Source organism: Triticum aestivum, chromosome 2B (genome assembly GCF_018294505.1).
Source record: "Triticum aestivum cultivar Chinese Spring chromosome 2B, IWGSC CS RefSeq v2.1, whole genome shotgun sequence".
In the NCBI taxonomy this organism is placed as follows: domain Eukaryota; kingdom Viridiplantae; phylum Streptophyta; class Magnoliopsida; order Poales; family Poaceae; genus Triticum; species Triticum aestivum.
This window is the reverse complement of record NC_057798.1, coordinates 51,890,807-51,906,175: the sequence shown is the minus strand read 5'-3', so window position 1 is coordinate 51,906,175 and position 15,369 is coordinate 51,890,807. Positions and strand designations below refer to the sequence as shown.

Sequence of the window (15,369 nt, the reverse complement as noted above, 5' to 3'; positions counted from 1 at the left end):
TCTAACAATTATTACCGGCCAGAAATCGATCAGATTAGATTTATATTGCTAAATTCTAAAAAAAATTGTTAATCAAATCTACCCTCTTCATCTCATTAATATAAGAGCGCTTTTGACACTACACTAGTGCACCAATAATAAGGAAGGACCATTTTACCTTTTTTTTTCCGACAAAAACAATGCACCAATAGGTGCCCTATATGCAAACAAAATTTATTTTAAATTTGTAACACCTCCAAAATAGGATGCAAAGTAAAACAAAAAGCGGCTGCACCCCGCCCCATCCCCATCCCCCCTTGTGTCGCCACCAAATCGGCCGAATTCCCACGCCCCCGCACTTCTATATACACCTTTGTCTCTATGGCAAGGCTTACATATTTTGAAAGTGCATTTCTAATCTCGACCTCAAATGCTCTTGGGGTGAACAGTAAAATTAAAAATGAAAAAAAAATCTTATTTTTGTGGCAAACTTTAAGGAATGTCGGGAGTGCATGTAAAATTTCATCACGAATTCACATTTGTTATGCCATGGCCCAACCCAAGAAGGAGGCCCAAGGCCTGTCGCCGCTCACGCCTGCTGGACCGGGCCTGGAGGGCAGGAGGAACCCAGTGCGGCATCACGGCAGCGAGAGATAAAGAGCAGCAGAGGGAGACGGGAAGGGTTGTCGATTAGCATAAGCAATTCCCCACTTTCCCCTTCCTCCTGTAACCCTAGCTACCTCCTCCAGGATTCGAGATTATAAGCAGAGATTGTAAGCAGAGACTTAACAATTGGTATCAGAGGTCGTTCGATCCATCGCGGTGACGCGGGCTCCATCAGTCCGTAGTGCGGTAAGCGGAGGATTCGTCCACCGCTGTAATTCCAATCACTCGGCAGGAACCGCTGATCTGGTTGGTTGATCGGGAGTCGGAGCTGGCGCCGAAGAAGCGTGGGCCGACGGCGGTAGAGCAACAAATCTCGGCGGTGATGGGGTCGGTGGAGCAACAGAACATAGAGACCAACGCCAAGCTTGCTGACATCGCCGAGCAGCTGAAGGGCATGGCGGCGTGGATGAAATCCATGGACTCCACGACCAAGAGCCTCTCCGAGTCTGCGGCGCTTCTCCAGCTCCATGCCGAGGACGCGGCAGCCCGACTGGAGGCGCTCGAGGCACCTCCGGCGCGGCCCCAAGGTCCGGCCGCGGCGAGCCTGACACCACCGTCCGTGGTGGTGCGCACGCAAGGCGAGGACCGCCCAAATGGGCACGGCGGGCATCACCAACCACGGGGGTCAGTTCTGGGAGATCCTCGGTTCCCTGATCTGCCTCCGGGCAACGGTATGCCCCTATTTGCACCTTCACATCATTCCCTTCGTCCGCACATGGGCAGCACGCCCAAAATGGACTTTCCCAAGTTCGATGGGGAAGATCACCAGGTGTGGTTGGACAATTGTGAACTGTATTTTGAGATATATGGGGTTTCTGAGCACATGAAAGTTAGATTTGCTTCTCTCAATTGTGTTGGGAATGCGGCGCTGTGGCTCAAGATGGCCCAGAAACGCCGACAATTTGTGCACTGGCACGAATTGCGCACTGCGGAGGGAGACGGGAAGGGTTGTCGATTAGCATAAGCAATTCCCCACTTTCCCCTTCCTCCTGTAACCCTAGCTACCTCCTCCAGGATTCGAGATTATAAGCAGAGATTGTAAGCAGAGACTTAACAACATTGGTGGAAGGCATGGCCAAAAAAAATCAGCGCTCCAAAATGAGTTTGAAAGTACCATTTCTATAGCATCGTTGTTGTTTTTTTGCTATGCCTTCCACCACTGTGGTTTTGTGATGAATTTTCCCGTGCACTTCAAACATTCCTTCAAGTTTGCCACAAAAAAAATCAGATTTGTTTGAATTTGTTTTCTAATTTTGCGAATTTACTATTCATCTAGGAGCATATGAGCTCGCGAGTAGATACTCCGTGTCCCATATATTCTTGCGTCTATCCAGGTTGCGCTACGCTATTCCTATCCTCTCCTTTCCTTTCCTTTTGGCACAACCAGTCGAGCCCTCTTTTTCTTTTCCATCCCTCATCCTCCTCTTTTCCTCTCTTCGTCGGCATTCCATGCTTCTGAATGAACCGCCCCTTTTGACCTTTCACATTTTCTTTCTCGAATTCTTTGTTTGCGGAGTTGAGGAGACAACCTGAATCCTACGAAAGCCGAATTTCATGGCCTTCCTATTTTTTCTTCCAAATTCCTAACTTGCCGACTTGAGGAAACAACCTGAATTTAAGAAAAACCGCAAAAGCGAAAGCCGCAGACGTTGGGTTTCCTGGTGCTCCTGTTTCGAGTCCTCAATGTTTACAGAGAAAAATGTTTAGATTTGAATACCTGCAAAACATTTGACATCCTTGGCTCCAAATACAGGATCAAAACTGACGATGCTTGCCTGAAAAATGTGTAACTGACTAGTAGCATTTCAGCCAAGGTGAGTCGCTTCTTCGCATCGCCTTTCCCTTTTCGAAAGTCCTAACTTGCCGAGTCGAGGAAGCAACCTGAGTCCTATGAAACCCCAGAAAGCCAAAGCCACAGCCTTCCTTTTCCTAATTCTTAATAACTTGCCGAGTCAAGGAAACAAACCTGAATTCAAGGAAAAGCTTGAGTTATATAAACTCCTTTTACCCCCGCAAAAAAAAGAATTCAAGGAAAAGCTGGAAAGCACAAGTCACAGCCACTACTGGGTTTACTGATGATCTGTTTTCCAATGTACATACCTGCAATGTTTGACACTCATGGGCTCATGGATCCAATCCAAGGAAAGAACCAAAACTGACAGCCGCTAATGTGAAAAATGCCTAACTAGTAGCATTTCAGGCAGGAAACTGCAGCTCTATAACTCAGCGAAACAAAATTTAAAAAGAGCTTCACTATTCACTTTTAGATGCTAAACAAAAAATTCACTTCGACGTGAGATAGTAAGATCTGCACCGCTAATTTGGGTGCGTACATAGCATCAACGGTGGATATTAATCAGGTACATAAAATAAAAACTGTTACAATTATATTATACAAGTGAATAAGTGATACATCTATAATTTTGTATATAAGCATTAGAGTAGTGTAGTAACTGTACTACCGAATTCGTACATGGTCTTTAACATCTACTCCCTGGACCGAGATATCACTCCCCTCCCCTCCCGCGACGCTCCCGCGGGCGTCCGGGGGGCAACCCTAGCGCCGCCGCCGCCACCCTCCCCTTCTCTCTCTCCTCCCTCGCCGCCGCCAAGGGGCACGAGCGGGCGAAGCCAGGTCGTCGCCGGCGGCGGCGGGGCCATCTCGTCTCCTTGCGTGGGGGGTGCGGCGCGGGCCGGATCTCGCCGGTGGGGATGCTGCGCTCGTGCCGGGCGTAGCGGTGCGGCGGCGCTCCGGAGTAGGCCAGCGACGGCGGCGTGGCGTCGGGCGACAGGCGGCATGGTGGTGGTGCAGGCCGGCGGGTGGTGGCGGCGGCGGCTGCTTCGCAACAGCGCCTCGGCGCCTCGTCTGGCGCTGCGGGTCGCGGGCGACCGGGTCGCGGGCGGCCCTTCTCGCCGTGGTTCTCAGGTGGAGGGGCGGCGCGGCAGCGGTGGAGGTGGGCGGCCCTTGTCCAGCCGGGCCCCTGCGGCTGGACGGCGGCGCTCGGCGCGGGAAGGCCTCCCCGGTGGCCTCTCATGGATGCAGCTCGGCGGATTCGTGTGCCCTCCTCCTCGGCAGCGGGCGGTGGCCGGCGCTCTCTTGCGGATCTGGGCCATAGGCCACTCCTCCTCCTCCCCCTTCCCCCGGCCATCTGGGCTCGGGTCCCCTTGAGGCAGTGGTCGCCGACGGTTCTGAGGTGGTTGGGCTCATGGATCTTGTCCAAGACGTGACCTTTGGGGCTTCTCGGGGTGGTCCGGTGGCGGGGCGGCGGCCCTGGCGGTGGGAGTCGCGTGGGTCGTAGGCGGACGGCGCGACTCGGATGCGGGCGTGCAACCACGGCCGCTTGGGTGGCATGGTTGCAGGTGGTTGGCCGACCGGGGATGCAGCAGAAGGGTGGAGCACCGGGGTTCATCACTTACCTGTCCGTTCACGGGTCGACGGTGGCGGCATCCGCGGATGTCGTGTTCCTCCCTGCAGGCTCCGTCGTGGTGCTCTCACTCCTCCCGTCGTGTTCCGGGTGAAAACCTGATCTTTTGATCGGACGATGGCGACGGTCCGTGGTCGTGCCCTTCTTGGAGGCATCGTCTTGGAACCTTCGGTCCGGCGTGGTCCGTTGCACTTCTTCCCGGACGATCTCTCATCTTGATGGTGGTCTCCGTCGGCTACAAGCGGTTCTTTTTGCTCATTTCTGTTGATTCTTGGTAGTCGTTGAAGTTGTGTGTCGGTGCCCGGCATTCTTGTTTCTTGCCTTGGGTTGTGTGGCGTGCGTTTGTATCGGTTACTTGGATGTAAGTGTTGGTTCTTTATTTATAAAGCGGGGGGAAACCCTTTTTCGGTAACATCTACTCCCTCCGTTTCCAAATATTTGTCTTTCTAGGCATTTCAAATGGACACAACATACGGATGTATGTAGACTTATTTTAGAGTGTAGGTTCACTCATTTTGCTCCGTATGTAGTCACTGTTGAAATCTCTAGAAAGACAAATATTTAGGAACGGAGGGAGTAGTTGCATGCATATCCAATTAGTTGCCATAGATCACAAGGCAACTGCCTCTTTGATGGCAACAATTCTGGCACAAACATCATGCATTCCTGGTCTATCATTCGGCGATTCCATGGTACACATCAGGCCAATACCGACCAAAGGTATAACGTATTTCTGCATCCGTTCAGAAGCAGCCATCTGATCCTCCTCGGATGGCATGTGGGGATCTAGAACTTCAGCGATTCTGTCGGGGAAGGCTAGGTTGACATACTTGTGAAGGCTGAGAGCGTCGCCGCATAGTGCGTCCGTTGGTCGAATTGCCGTGAGCATCTCCAGTAGCAGCACCCCGAAGCTGTACACATCATAGTCTGTCGATATTTTGCATCCCATCCCATATTCTGTAAAACAGGAGCAGGGCACATAAATGCTTGGGAAACTAACGAAAACAAATGGGCAGAGTTGAACTCGGCAGTCGTTTGAAAGTATAACTTACCAGGTGCAATATATCCAATCGTTCCTCCGACGCCAACCAAGCCTGCTGGTCCGCCAATACCTGAAGAGAGAAACTGGGCGGACCCAAAGTCACCGATGCGTGATGTCATGTCATAGTCCAGCAGCACATTGCCTGGCTTCAGATCGCAGTGGATCAAAGGAGGTGTCAGATGGTTGTGCATATAGTCCAGAGCAGAAGCCACATCAGCAGCAATACGTATCCGCTGACCCAAGCTCAGCAGCCTCCTTGGGCTGCCTCCATGAACCCTTGGGTGTATCCACATGTCCAGGCTACCGTTTGCCATGAACTCGTATGCTATAGCCTTGAATTCATCGCCCTCAAAATCTATGGTTGAGCATAAGGTGATGGCTTGAACCAGATTGCGGTGGCGGGTGTTTTTCAGCACTTCACACTCGGTGGAAAAGCTAGTTCTCGAACCTTGCTTGCTAAGATGGAACACCTTGATGGCCACTAGATCTGTTTCGGACTCAAACCGACCAATGTAGACTGATGCTGTGTGACTCAAGCTGATCCGGTTGACCAGAGAGAACCAATTGGTGGCTTTAAGGATATCCCCATATGACACCCTCTTCATTGTCTCCTTGAAGTCTTCAGGTGGTTGAGTTCTGGGCCCCTTCATAATAGTGACAACAACAAATATAACCGAAGCAATAGTAATCAGTGCAGTTATTATCAGCAGCAGAGGTGCATTGATCTTCCTTTTTGTTGCTGAGGTGGCGGGGCAAATGGGCAGTCCAAATATGGCAGCAGCTGTTTCACATAACCCTGTGTTACCTTGCAGGAATACTGCAGTTGAATTTCCAAATATACCACCTGTCGGTACTGGCCCATCAAATTTGTTGTACGATATATTAATATAATTCAAGCTGCTGAAGTTCCCGAAAAACTGTGAAACTTGACCAGTTAAATTGTTCTCGGACAGATCTATCTGCTGCATGACCTTCAGTGCACTGAGAGACTGAGGAATCTGCCCACTAAGCATGTTGTTTTCCATTTGAAGGGATAATAATTGGACACACCAGCCAAGTTCAAAAGGAAGGCCACCAATTAATTTGTTGTTGGAAACATTAAGGAGGCCAAGATTGATCAGGTTACCAACTTCCTGTGGTATCCGCCCAGTCAGGTTGTTGTTTGACAAGTCCAAACCCAGTGAAAGGGTGGGAATACTGAATAGTTCTCTTGGTATGAATCCATCAAGGCGGTTAACTGATAAGTTCAGCATAAGCAGCCTTTTGAATTTTCCTATATTTGCTGGTATGTTTCCAGACAATTCATTGTCATCAAGATAAAACATTCCGAGTTGAGCTAGATTACTAACCGTTGATGGAATTTTACCTGACAACCTATTCATGGAAAGTTTCAGGACAAACAAGTTGCTCAAGTTCCAAACTGTCAGGGGAATTTGTCCAGAGAGCATGTTCTGGCCCATGTCAAGCTCAGTGAGGCTTACAAGGTTGTCTATCTCAGCTGGTATGTTTCCAGAGAGCATGTTTTGTCCTAGCATGAGGGAACGCAAGGACGAAACATTTCCCAAAGATGCTGGTATATTACCAGAAAGTAAATTCCCTTCAAGACATAAATATTTCAGAGCATCCATCTTTTGGAAATGTGGGATTGCCCCTGAGAGAGCATTCCACTGGAGATCAACATAGGAAAGTTTGGATGACATGAGCAGATTAGCCGGGATCACCCCAGATAAGTTGTTCCATGAGAGCATTATCACACTGAGTGACGAACTATTTGATAAGGAATGAGGGATAACTCCACTAAGAGAATTGTCTGCGAGGTTGACATAGCTAAGGGATGCAGATGCACCTAACGACAGAGGGATGTTACCTGCAAACTTGTTTCCCGCAAGATCCAGAGTTCGGAGGCTCCCAAGCTCACCTATCTCTTCAGGCACGCTTCCAGACAATCCATTGTACCCAAGGTCCATCTGCTCTAGAGAACTAAGGCCTGCTATGCATCTGGATAGTGTTCCTGTGAGCCGTGCAGACCTGATTTGTATGACCACAACACGGACTGGGAGGGCAATGCTGCAGAAGACCCCGCTCCAGCTGCAGAAGTCAAGCGAGTCGTTGCGCCATGATTCAAGAGCACTGAGAGGGTCCACGGAGATGCCAGATTTGAAGCAGAGAAGGGCTTGCCGGTCACTCTCGGATCTGTTGCTAGCTTGTGCTGATGTGAACACCATTGTGTTGGAGGACAGAAATACAAGGATGGCGCAGAGAAGAGAGAGTGCATGGTGGGAATGGACAATCAGAGATTGGGTGCGAAAAACTTGAGGAGCCATGTCCTAATGGAGTATGTTCGTTAAATGCTCTGTGTGCGTGCTTTGATATATGTTGGAAGGGTATGGGAGTTGAAACTTCTTCAGTACCGGCTGCCGGCTTGTTTGGCCTGGTTCTATTAACATCATGCCCCAGATGATCTATTTTTTTTTCTTTTTCCCGCAGAGATATCCCAGATGATTGAAAAAAACCTGAGCACAAAAGGAACTTGTGAGGTTCATGTGGGTAAAGCATACTCGTGCATAAACCAGTCTATCGAAGTACAAATACCATTCTCCGTTTGTTATGCAGTCTACAGCTTGTGCACACCAGGATCCGCCAAATGGAAGTACTAAGTGAGCTGAATATCAGGAAAAGTGGACAAGCTGGCTCATCCCCACTGACTATTATTTCTTTGCCGCCATCCAAGTAACGAAGAAAGAAAGAAAGAAAGAAATTGCACATGACATATGTTACAGTTGGATGAAGTATCCTATTGTAAGCCCAGGCACAAGTTAGCTGACTCTGCAAAGTGCCAGCAGGTTAGTTATCAAGGAAAAGAAATGGACATGGCATGATACCAAAGACTAAGTCTGTCTTGGTCGCACTCGCACTTGCAGGCAAGTTGGTCAATGATCCACAACAACCTATCCCCATCATCAGACTTCCTCGGACATGAACTATCTGAGAATCTTGAAAGAGATGCAGATGCTCGACATAATTAAATCCATGGCATGATAATACTAATGAGGAATTGAGGATATACCCTCAGACGGGACATCTATCACTTACAGTACAGTTATTTGGCAAATGACTGCTGCATCCAATCAAACCAAACCACGAGCTGGCACCTAAATAGATAGATGAATTAAGGCCTAGCACTACACAGATTTGTAATTAATTAAGAAAAAAGTCGGAGCACAAACTGTACTACCTGGGGCTAGGGCACGGGAGCATGTCGAGGATGTAGCGCTGAGGTTGGGGCTTGGCGTTGCCGAGGCCGTTGCCGATGCCCGGGACTCGAATGGATCCCTACGGCGTACGGGCACCTCTTCCTCGCCCGCGCGGCGTCGGCGGGCGGGAGGCGGAGGCCTGACGGGAGGGAGTCGGCGCTTGCGTCGTGAGGGGTTATAGGGTTGGAGCGGGAGAGGAGTGAGAGCTCCCATTTGGCTCGCGCGCTCGCTCGCTCGCTGCAGCCGCGTGGTGGGGGCGGGCTGAGCCGGAGAAATGCCGGAGTGCGGCGACGCATGGGGAGGGGTCGCGAGGAAGAAGAAGAGGGGTTAAGTGGTAAATATTTGTTCTGTCGAGTTTTTTTTTGGGGGGGGGGGGGGGGGACTCTCGAGTTGGTTAACTGTGGAAAATATGATGATGGTCAGTGTCAAAATACATTTGATAATACGTATTCCCTTCGTAAAGAAATATAAGAGCGTTTAGATCACTAAAGTAGTGATCTAAACGTTTTTATATTTCTTCACAGAGGGAGTAACATTTTTAATGCTCAATGATATAAGAAAAAAATCTTAACGGAAGAAAGCTGTGACAGTGCAATGATGAAAGTTTATGTCAATGTCTACATTTTGCATGAAAAAGATGATTCAGAGAGCAAAAGAGGATTATAGCTTGTGTTATTATCTATCCCCAAATTGACATTTCATATGCATATCCTTCTTTGCTTTTAAATCGAGTACTTATGCAGGATGCGTCCTTAAGACACCTCCTTATAACAAGCCGTCAACAGGTGCTTAGAAAGATGCTTAATAAAAAAAACCATTTTTTAAGCATCAGTGCTTATCTCTATAAAAAAGGATAGCTAATTAAGCATCTGTCATGAACAAATAAGCATCAATGCTTAAGAAAAACTGATTAATTTCTCTAAGCACGTTGTATCGTACAAGGCCTAAAAAACATCGTTGATATTTTCAATGTGCTCAAAGTTTCTTCCAGTTTGTTAAATACAGGATGCACTCTACTATTAAAAAAATATTCTTTTCCTTAAATACCGCATCAACATGCTGCAACAGAAGTGAAATAATATTTCTCATTTCAAACATGTTTTCCTTTTTTTTCCTTTATATTTCCTCATTTTCTCTATGTTTATTGCTTACAACTCTCTTTTTTTGGAACTTCACAAACATGTTTGGAACTTCATAAGTCTTGTATGAGCATTCATGAAAAACATCATGTTTCTTGATTTTTAATAAACATTTCTAAACGTTCCTCTTTATGTTGCCTATTCTTTTTAGTTTTCCCAGTATTTTATCTTCAACTAATCAACTTTTTGTTTAACCCCCACTATTTCATTGTTTTTTGAAACAAATAGTCCTTTTGAACACATTTCTATTGTTCACATTTCCTAGGTTTATCTGTTATTAATTGCTTTTTTCTTACTACCATCGTGCCGTCCGTTAAACCGCTTTGAGCCTGGTTAGTGGTCAAATTATCTGGTTTGAAAGTTGAGTGTCCTTCAGTATTTGACATTCATGGCTCCAAAAGAAGAATAAAATCGGCAACACTTATTCAAAACATGAACTAATCAGCATCTTAGAAAATCACACCTTCGTTGTTTAGTGAAACAAAGTTTTAACAGAGCTTCAACTTTCGCTCCCAAATGCTAAAAAAACAACTTCAATCTGAGATAAAAAGAGAAATCTTTACCCTGCTTATTTTGGCGGGCACATAGCATAATGGTTCATATTTACCAGATACATACAAAAAACTGTTGGAATTATTCTACAAGTGATACAGCTACTGTAATAATGTATATAGGCATCACAGTAGTGTAGTAACCGTACTGTTCTTCTGAATGTATATACATGATCTTTAAACATCTCACTGCTCAACCCACTAGTTGCCGTAATCACAAGGTCTCGACAAATGCCTCTTTCATGGCAACAATTCTGGCACAGACATCATGCATACCTGGTCTATCTTGCGGCGAATCCATGGTACACATCAGGCCAATACTGACCAAAGGTATAATGTAGTTTTGCATACGCAGAGAAGCAGCCGCCTCGTCCTCCTCGGAAGGCATATGGGGATCTAGAATCTCAGCGATCCTCTCGGGGAAGGCTTGATCGACATACTTGTGGAGGCCGAGGGCGTTGCTGCATTGTGCCTCCGTAGGTCGCACCGCCGTGAGCATCTCCAGTAGCAGCACCCCGAAGCCGTACACGTCGCCGACTGTCGAGACTTTGCATCCCATCCCGTATTCTGTAAAACAGGAGCAATGTGCATAAGTACTTGTGAAACTAACAAAACAAAGATAGTTCAGCATCAAACTCAACAGTCATCTCAAAGAAAGAAAAAAGTGCAACTTACCAGGAGCGATATATCCGATTGTTCCTCCTACACCGATCAAGCCTTCTGGTCTGCCGATACTTGAAGAGAGAAACTTGGCGGACCCAAAGTCGCCAATGCTGAGGTCATGTCGTAGTCCAGCAGAACATTGCTCGGCTTCAGATCACAGTGAATTAAAGGAGGTGTCAGCTGGTTGTGCATATAGTCCAGAGCAGAAGCTACATCAGCAGCAATACTTATCCGCTGGCCCAAGCTCAACAGCCTCCTTGAGCTGCCAACCCTTGGGTGTATCCACATGTCCAGGCTACCGTTTGCCATGAACTCATATACTATAGCCTTGAATTCATCGCCCTCGAAATCTACGGTTGAGCACATGGTGATAGCTTGAACCAGATTGCGGTGGCGGGTGTTTTTCAGAACTTCGCACTTGGTGAAAAAGCTAGTTCTCGAACCCTGCTCACTGAGATGGAACACCTTGATGGCCACGAGATCTGTCTCGAACTCAAATCGACCAATGTAGACTGATGCTGTATGACTTGAGCTTATCCGGTTAACTACAGAGAACCAATTGGTGGCTTTAAGGATGTTCCCATATGACACCCTCTTCATTGTTTCCTTGAAGTTTTCAGATGGTTGAGTTTTGGTCCTCTTCATAACAGTGACAACAACACATATAATAGAGAACAAAGCAACAGTAATCAATGCAGTTATTATCAGCAGCAGGCGTGCATTTATCTTCTTTTTTGTTGCTGGGGTGGTGGGGCAAATGGGCAGTCCAAATATGGCAATAACTGCACATAACCCTGTGTTGCCTTGCAGGAATACTGCAGTTGAATTTCCAAATATGCCACCAGTCGGGATTGGCCCTTCCAATTTGTTGTATGATATATTAATATAATTTAAGCTGCTGAAGTTCCCAAAATACTGTGGAACTTGACCAATTAAATTGTTCTCGGACAGATCTATCTGCTGTATGACCTTCAGTGCACTGAAAGACTGAGGAATATACCCGCTGAGCATGTTGCGTTCTATTTGAAGGGATAGCAGTTGAACACACTGGCCAAGTTCATAAGGAAGGCCACCAGATAATTTGTTATTGGAAATATTTAGGAGGCCAAGATTGATCAGGTTACCAACTTCCTGTGGTATAGGCCCAGTCAGGTGGTTGTTTGACAAGTCCAAACCCAATGAAAGGGAAGAAATACCAAAGAGTTCTATTGGTATGGATCCATCAAGGCGGTTAACTGACATGTTCAGCATAGCAAGCCTTTTGCACTGTCCTATATTTGCTGGTATGTTTCCAGACAATTCATTGCCATCAAGATCAAGCTGGTTGAGTTGAACAAGATTACCAACTGTTGATGGAATCTGACGTGACAACCTATTCATGGAAAGTTTTAGGACAACCAAGTTTCTCAAGTTCCAAACTGTCAGGGGAATTGGTCCAGAGAGCATGTTCTGGCCCATGTCAAGCAGAGTGAGACTTACAAGCTTGCCTATCTCAGCTGGTATGTTTCCAGAAATTTGGTTTCTTCCAAAGCTTAACCGCTGAAGCTTTGTTGAAAGTTTGCCTACTGCTTTTGGCAAACTTCCATTCAGGATATTTCCATCCATTGATAATATTAACAACTGAGTGCAATTGGTCAGAGAGGTAAGGAAGGCCCAGTCGCCAGCTTCGAGTTTATTATTACGTAAAATCAGTTGACTCATGTCTGCCAAGGATCCTAGGGATGGCACCATGCCAGTCAGCAAGTTGCTTGAAAGATCAAGCACTTGGAGCTTTGACATGTTGGTCAGAGAATCTGGGATTGGTCCACGAAATCCGTTGCCTCCCATTACCAATGTTTGAAGATTTGGAAGTGAGTGGCCAATTTCAGAAGGTATGTGTCCAATAAAATTGTTGGTGCCTAAGCTAAAGAGTGTGAGTGATGACACATTGTACAGTGTAACTGGGACATACCCCGTGAACATGTTATTACTTAGATCTAGCACTGTTAGGTTTGGAATTTGACCCAAAGTTTCTGGAACTGATCCTGCTAAGTTGTTTTGTGCTAGCAGGAGGGAACGCAATGATGAAACATTGCCCAAAGATGCTGGTATAGTACCAGAAAGTGAATTCCCTGTAAGATTAAGAAATTGCAGAGCATCCATCTTTTGGAAATGTGGGATAGGCCCGGAGAGAGCATTCGACCGGAGGTCAACAGCAACAAGTTTGGATGAGTTGAATAAATTAGCTGGGATCACCCCAGATATGTTATTACGTGAGAGGATTATCTCACTGAGTGACAAACTATTTGCTAAGGAATCAGGGATAGCTCCACTAAGAGAATTGTTTGCAAGGTTGACATATCTAAGAGATGCAGCTGTACCTAATGACAGAGGGATGTTACCTGAAAGCCTGTTGCCAGCAAGCATCAGGGTTTGGAGGCTCCGAAGCTCACCTATGTCTTCAGGTACGCTTCCAGATAACTTATTATTCCAAAGGTTCAACTGAAATAGAGAAGTAAGGGCAGCTGTACAGCTGGATAGTGTTCCTGTGAGCTGAGCAGACCTCAATTGGAGGGACACGACACGGATCGGGAGGGTGGTGCTGCAGTTGACCCCTCGCCAGCTGCAGAAGTTAAGCGAGTCATTGCGCCATGATCCAAGAACACCGGCAGGGTCCTTGGAGATGCCAGCTTTGAAGCAGAGAAGGGCTTGCCGGTCATCTTCGGTTTTGTTGGTAGCCTGTGCCGATGAGAATATGATTGTGTTGGAGGATAGAAATATGAGGATGGTGCAAAGAAGGAAGAGTGCATGGTGGGGAATCAGAGATTGGGTGCGGAAAACTTGAGGAGACATGTCTCTCTTCTTGTCCTAATGGAGTGTGCTTATTAAAATATTTGTGTGTGTGTGTGTGTGCGTGTGTGCTTAGATATATGTGGAAGTGAGGGTAGGGAAGTTGAAACTTCTATACTTTGACTTGAGCGTGTCTTGGTTAGCTTGGTAGTAGCTCACGCCGCCGGATGATTGAAAAATAGCCTGAGCAGGAAGGAACTTGTGAGAAAACGTGTGCATAAACCAGTCTATAGAAGTACAAATACTATTCTCTGCTTGCTATACAACCTACAGCTTCTAACGGAGTGTGTTTGTTAAATATTGTGTGTGTGTATGTGTGTGTGTGTGTGTGTGCTCAGATATATGTTAGAGGAATAGGGGAGTTGAAACTTCTTCTTGACTTCAGTGCCACTTATTTATGACTGAAAAAGGCCTGAGCACAAAAGGAACTTGTGAGAGGTCTATGTGGATGAAGAAAATGTGTGCTTGAACCAGTCTATCAAAGTAGAAATACTATTCTCTGCTTACTATACAACCTACAGCTTCTGCAACCCAAAATCCACACAATCATGGAAACATTGACTGGGATGAATAGTAGAAAAGGGGAGCATCAGTTACCATTATTTCTTTGCCACCATCAAGTAACACAGAATAAATATTTGCATACAGTTGGCTCTGTGGTTGAGGAAGTATCCTACTGTAAAGCCCAAGCAGAGTTTTTGCTTGAGTCTGCAAAGTGCCAATTCAGTCATCAAGGAGAAGAAACGGGGCAAGCCGGAGACTTGTCCGTCCATCTTTGTCGCGCTGCGGGAAAATCAATTATTAGTCCACAACATTTTGTAGTCAGGATCCAGCTATCCACATCGTCGAACTTGCTCCACACGAAGTACCAGATAGATTCAAAAGAGATGGCTGCCAAGATGAAATGTTCCAAACATTCCTCTCCACATGATAATACCTGATTGAATTGTACTAGGTGCCAGGTATACCGTATACGGCAGGCAGGCATTGCTAGCATCACCTCTCCCCCCTTCTTCTTCATCTCAAATCCACCTTCTCTCCTTCACCGGCTATGGCAGTCCTAACAGTAACAGGACGAGCACAAATTACAGTATCACGCACCCACTGCTGCAGTAACGAATTCGAGCACAAATTTCGTGTGGAGAGAATGACAGATGCAGGTACAGTATACCTGGGGTAGGGGAACATGCCGAGGATGTGGCCCTTGGGCGTGTGGATGCCGACCTCCGGCCGGCCGTGGGCTCAAGACGCTGCTCCTCGCATTGCATCTGCCGTGGTTCCACCTCGGCCGGCCCTGTCCCGGCGTGCGGGTACCTCCTCCTCGCCTGCGCCTTCCGCGTGGCGGGAGGCATGCGGCGGCGGTGGGCGGCGGGCGATTGCGGGTGGCGCTCGCGTTGTTAAGGGCCATCGGTTTGGGGTGGGGAAGGGAGGAAGGGGAGTTTCACTTCGCGCGGCTGCTTCTCATCCCCGAGCGCAGAGCGGGCTGCCGGAGCCGGTGACCGGAGAGGAGAGGAGTGGATTTGGGAGGAAGACGGGTGGGGGTAAAGTAGTCATTTTCGTAGATATCTACTTACTCCTGTTTATTTATATTAATATTAGTATAAAGAAAAGCAAAAAAGATCCCTATCATTATAACAAGCAAAATACCATGTTGACTCTTTATTTTATCTTCTACTCCCTCTGTTCAATATGAAAGATATATAAACTAAAATAAGTGAACAAACACACTAAAACGTGGATATATACATTCAATTCCGAGAAAAAGTTAGTAAAAGACCTGCACATGGCAAAAAGAACGTTTCTTATGACAATTTTAGTGAC

General features: G+C 46.9%; 1 protein-coding gene and 1 pseudogene across 2 annotated transcripts; both read right to left on the bottom strand.

Moving 5' to 3' along the window:
• Window positions 1–4,678: 4,678 nt before the first annotated feature.
• On the bottom strand, window positions 4,679–8,721 carry LOC123043418 (probable LRR receptor-like serine/threonine-protein kinase At3g47570). 2 transcript variants are annotated; one of them, XM_044465869.1, is made up of 5 exons: window positions 8,348–8,721; window positions 8,206–8,264; window positions 7,705–8,097; window positions 5,123–7,625; window positions 4,679–5,027 (listed from the first exon to the last, which is right to left on the bottom strand). In XM_044465869.1, exons 4-5 carry the CDS (start codon window positions 7,434–7,436, stop codon window positions 4,681–4,683), a joined length of 2,661 nt encoding a protein of 886 aa, XP_044321804.1. In that variant the 5' UTR covers window positions 7,437–7,625; window positions 7,705–8,097; window positions 8,206–8,264; window positions 8,348–8,721; the 3' UTR covers window positions 4,679–4,680. The 2 variants fall into 2 exon arrangements, with proteins under 2 accessions (XP_044321804.1, XP_044321803.1); XM_044465868.1 differs by having other exon boundaries at window positions 7,705–8,264.
• A 1,342-nt stretch (window positions 8,722–10,063) lies between these two features.
• On the bottom strand, window positions 10,064–15,076 carry LOC123043417 (probable LRR receptor-like serine/threonine-protein kinase At3g47570; annotated as a pseudogene).
• Between the last annotated feature and the right edge of the window lie 293 nt (window positions 15,077–15,369).

Bases quoted from the DNA above. Each gene is read 5' to 3' on its own strand.
- LOC123043418 (XM_044465868.1), bottom strand. From the start codon at position 7,436: ATGGCTCCTCAAGTTTTTCGCACCCAATCTCTGATTGTCCATTCCCAC. The intron at 5,028-5,122 runs GTAAGTTATACT...CCTGTTTTACAG, and splicing joins GATTGGATATATTGCACCTG to AATATGGGATGGGATGCAAA.